The following is a 4,322-nucleotide window of genomic DNA, read 5'->3' as shown; positions in this document are numbered from 1 at the left end:
CTCACAATTAAAAATTAATCGCTTATGTAGGAGTCGAAATCACCCCATACCTCAGATACCCACAAATATTCGTGTGGCAAGGACGCGTTTGGCTCGTGTCTGTAATTTTCTCCGTGGCGAAATTTACAAACACGTCAAAGTTTATAGAAGTCTATATTTATGTAGGTTAATAATTAATTATTTACGACTATGGTGGTTGATCCGAAGCCTCTAAAATTAGAAAGATCATTATTGAAAACCTCGAGATCAAAGTATAATTTATTCAAATGGGCTTTTAAAAGCAATTTGAACTGTCAGTTACGCATGTTTTGTAATCAGCTAGTTTGGTATCACGGTTTTACTAACTTTAGTTCCTGTGGGAATCTCGAGTTGAAAAATAGCATGTATGTTATACTGAACTGGTAAGTTTCGATCCCATTTCAATGTATTAATATATAGATTCGTATGGGAATACGAATCTATATATTATTACGTTAAGCAAAAACTTTGTAGGACCTTTAGGAAAATTGCGCGAACGGAGGAGTATGAAATTTCGCACACTTGTAGTTTACAAAGATAAGTGCAGAATGCTAATACGACTACTCGTATTTTTTTTTTATTGTGCATCAAAATACATTAAATTAATAAAAAAAAATACACACACTACCATGTGTTTGACACACACACGCATGTATATTCTTTTGTTTATTGTTATTGAAATACATTGACAACAGAACCTTAATAATGTTCAAACTTATAATGTAAATTGATTATGGTCGAATTTCGGCCACTGGGCGACCACTAGTAAAAATTATTGTGTGTGTTATTCTGTTATTCTAAATCTCCAGCTCACTACAACACCAAATTTCATTGTAATCAGTCCAGTAAAAGTATGTGTGAATAAGAAACATCTGTTGAAACTTACATTCACAGTAACACTATCCACTTCAACATATCGCGTTCCACTGCTGTACATAGGCATCCACTAATTCGCGCCTAAAATGGCACGAACTCATGTATTTGCCCATAGTCACCACGCTGGGCAGGCGAGTTGGTGACCGCAGGGCTAGCTTTGTCGCACCAAAGACGCGCAGCAGCCCGTCTTCGGCCTGTGTATTTCAAAGCCAGGAGTTAGATGGCTATCCCGTAAACGGTCAGCTTTTCAAGTTCCAATGTGGTGATAAAACTGTGTTATCCCTTAGTGACCTCTTACGACACCCACGGGAAGAGAGGGGGAGTCTATATTCTTAACAGGCGTAACCACACAGCACTTAATTCACTATCTGTACTGTCTGTGTGTCTGGACGCACAAGTAATAACATCTAGGATCTACTAAAACAGTTTCGGTGCGATACAACTGATGGACAACAATTTTAAAAAATTTAAGTTTGCCTTTCATACATTGTTCTTAAAATTCCACCTAAAAAAATTACAAAATAACTTAAATATATAAGGTTGGTGTTTAGGCCAAATCGCGCCTTAGAGCGATTGCCTTAGAGTTTAGTTTAACCGTGGCTCTGTCATTTATTACTTATGATTTTGTAATACCATTTCGCTGCGTTAGCGACGCTTTTTTCTGTATGGGCTTCATCGGTGATATCGCCAGGTGGCACGGCCCCCCACCGTCGCCGTCGCCCGCGCCGCTTAGCGGCGAACAGTCTCGATTCCGCTCTCACGGTAGCGGACGTATCGCTGCTCGATACGGCGAATAAAGTCTCGCGTCCGCTCTGCAAGGTGTGGCCGTATCGCTGCTCGACGGCCGACCAGTTCCTATTGTTGGACTTATTGTTTTGCGCGTGCCTCGTGGTTTATTAACTGCTTACTTACTTACTTTACTGCTACCGTTTTAATTGCTGTACTTATAACTTAACTGTAAGGTCTCGAGTTCGCTCTGCACGAACGCAATTTTCTGTGTAGCTTTGTGAGAACCCCAATGTTGGGTTTGGACTCTTTGCTGGCGTGACCGCACGCGGTCCTGTGAATATATCTAACGGTTTATTTGGTAACTGTAAATATTTGTTGCTGTGCTTGTGACTGTAACTGCTTGTGTATTGACTGAGTTATTTATTTCGTTATAATCAATTCTGTGACGTGTCTGCTGGCGAGTGACTGGGAGTGTCTACTCACTATCGAAGTCTGGGGGCCTGGGGCCTCCTTCTCGGGGACTGTCAGGACACCTATCTTACACTTAACGTCACACCACACCACACGACCTATACACGTTCCCTGGCGATCTTCGATCCCAATAGACCCTAGCTGCCCTTCGAAGGTAAGTGCAATTTCCTTCTTATTTTTCAACCCCTTTTTTGTATTGGATTGCTCACGCCGCATATCCTGATCGCCATAGGTATTCCGTACCCGACCCTAGGCAGTCCGCCGGGAGGTCGCTGATGGGCCCCGACCTCTGAGGCTCTGCTGGACTGGCTAGGGCCGTAACATTTTGGTAGCAGAGCGTGGTTAGGTAGGCCATCGGTACTAGGTACCCTTCCCCCGATCAGCCCGCCGTTTGGAGGTCGCTGTCGGGCCCCGATCGAGGCTTGCGAGGGCTGGCGGGGGTCGTAACATTTTGGTAGCAGAGCGTGGTTCCCACGCCTTGAGCTGCGTGAGCTTGTCACTGATAGGGTTAGGTATTTGTATTTTGAGTAGCTTCGGGTAGGTTTAGCCTGTGTGGCACATCCCTATATATATTTTTTTACTGTTTATATTTTCTTACTGTTATTACTGTAATTATTGCTGTGATTTGTATCTGTATTTTTTATTGTTGTATTGGTTGCTGGAATTTATATCACTGCATTTGTTTATCGTTATATATGATGCCGTCTCACAAGCAACCCAAGGCACCTGCGCTGATAATTCAGGAGCAGCTGCGCTGGGCGGCGCATGCCCACACACTGATCGGGCGCGCCGACCGAGTGTATAATTTAGCGCAGCGAGCGGATCAGATTCGGGATCGACTGGCCTTGGTCGAGAGCGCATACACTGAGCTTTTGTCTGCGGATGTGGAGAGCGGAGTCAAGGACTCCGCTCGTCGGGATTATGAGCAATTCGTCGACTTCACGGACGACTTGGTTGAGGCAAGGGGCAAGCTGGCGCATGAGGCCCGTGAGAGCCAGATGGAGGGTCTGGCGAAACTGGAGTCTCCGCGGCGGAATCCAGCTCAAGCTGAGCTATTAGGTAAGTTGCCCACATTGGACTTGCCCAAGTTCTCGGGTGCTATTGGTGAGTGGCTGGCCTTCATAGGCCTCTTTGATAGCTTGGTCCACGCCCGGGGGGACTTGTCCCTCGGTCAAAAAATGGCGTACCTGGTCTCTTCTCTTGAAGGGGAGGCCCTTGCGGTCGTTGGTCACTTGAAGTTGGCCGACGACTCCTACTTGATCGCAAGAGACCTCCTAGAGAGGAGGTACGCAAACACCCGGCTGCTGGCTGACGAATATGCCCGACAGCTTCTGAATCTCCCGCTACTGACTGACAGGACGAGGCTACGTCAGGATATTATTAATCCTGTCGTAGTCGCGTGCAATTCGCTGAGGCGTCTGGAGCTTCCGGTCGACGAAGGGGCCGGAGGATCTTTTTTGTTGCTCCACCTCGTACTGTCCCGCCTACCCCTCAATCTGCGGATCCATTTTGAGGAGAGGTATGGCGGGGACGGAGCGGATCATATCCCGTCTTTTAGAGACCTGCTGCTCTTTTTAGAGCAACGGTGTAGGCAGGTCGCAAACGCGGCGGGCGCTGCTGGCACCTCCAGGGCATCTGAGGGGCTCAACCCGCCCGGGAGGTCATCGCCGACACCGCGGAAGGCAGCTGGAGCTCCTTCCGGAGGGCGCCGCCCTCTCCCTACATATACAGGCCTAGTGGCCAGGGAATCTCCTCCTCCTCCTACTAACTGCAACTACTGCCGCGGGTCGGAGCACCGGGCCGCGGCTTGCCCTAAGCTGCGGGCTAAGCCCGCCAAGGCGAGGCGGAACATAGCTCGCGATCGCCGGTGGTGCTTCTCTTGTTTGGAGCGGCACTTGCAAGGGGACTGTCCGCACCAGCGGCCCTGTCCGCACTGCTCGGGTCCTCATCATGAGGTCTTGTGCCTGGGCCCGTTCAGAGCTCCTCCTCGCGCTCCTTCCGACCGCACCGCTGCCACGGGCGGGGGCGCTAGTCAGCCCCCTCTGGCGCGTGACGCTTCTCGCTCGCCCACCAACCACTTCGCCCCAGGTTTGAACAGTGGACATTCCCCTGAGCAGTTGGGGGGTCACCCTGTCAGGGGCGGGGGTTCTGCACCCCCCCTCCTCAGCGGGTCGAGAGAGTGTTCGCCGCCACTCAGCTGTCGTCAAGACCACTGTCTCCTCCCTTAG

The 4,322-nt window shown here is 49.1% G+C and overlaps 1 protein-coding gene across 1 annotated transcript; it reads left to right on the top strand.

Annotated features, from left to right (window-relative positions):
- The first annotated feature begins 2,792 nt into the window (after window positions 1-2,792).
- LOC123658953 lies at window positions 2,793-4,322 on the top strand. The gene has a single exon (XM_045594244.1). The coding sequence runs from the start codon at window positions 2,793-2,795 to the stop codon at window positions 4,320-4,322; it is 1,530 nt and encodes a 509-aa protein (XP_045450200.1).

This window comes from Melitaea cinxia, chromosome 13 (genome assembly GCF_905220565.1).
Source record: "Melitaea cinxia chromosome 13, ilMelCinx1.1, whole genome shotgun sequence".
Lineage (NCBI taxonomy): Eukaryota > Metazoa > Arthropoda > Insecta > Lepidoptera > Nymphalidae > Melitaea > Melitaea cinxia.
The sequence above is the reverse complement of the archived record's forward strand: the minus strand, read 5'-3'. Positions and strand labels throughout refer to the sequence as shown.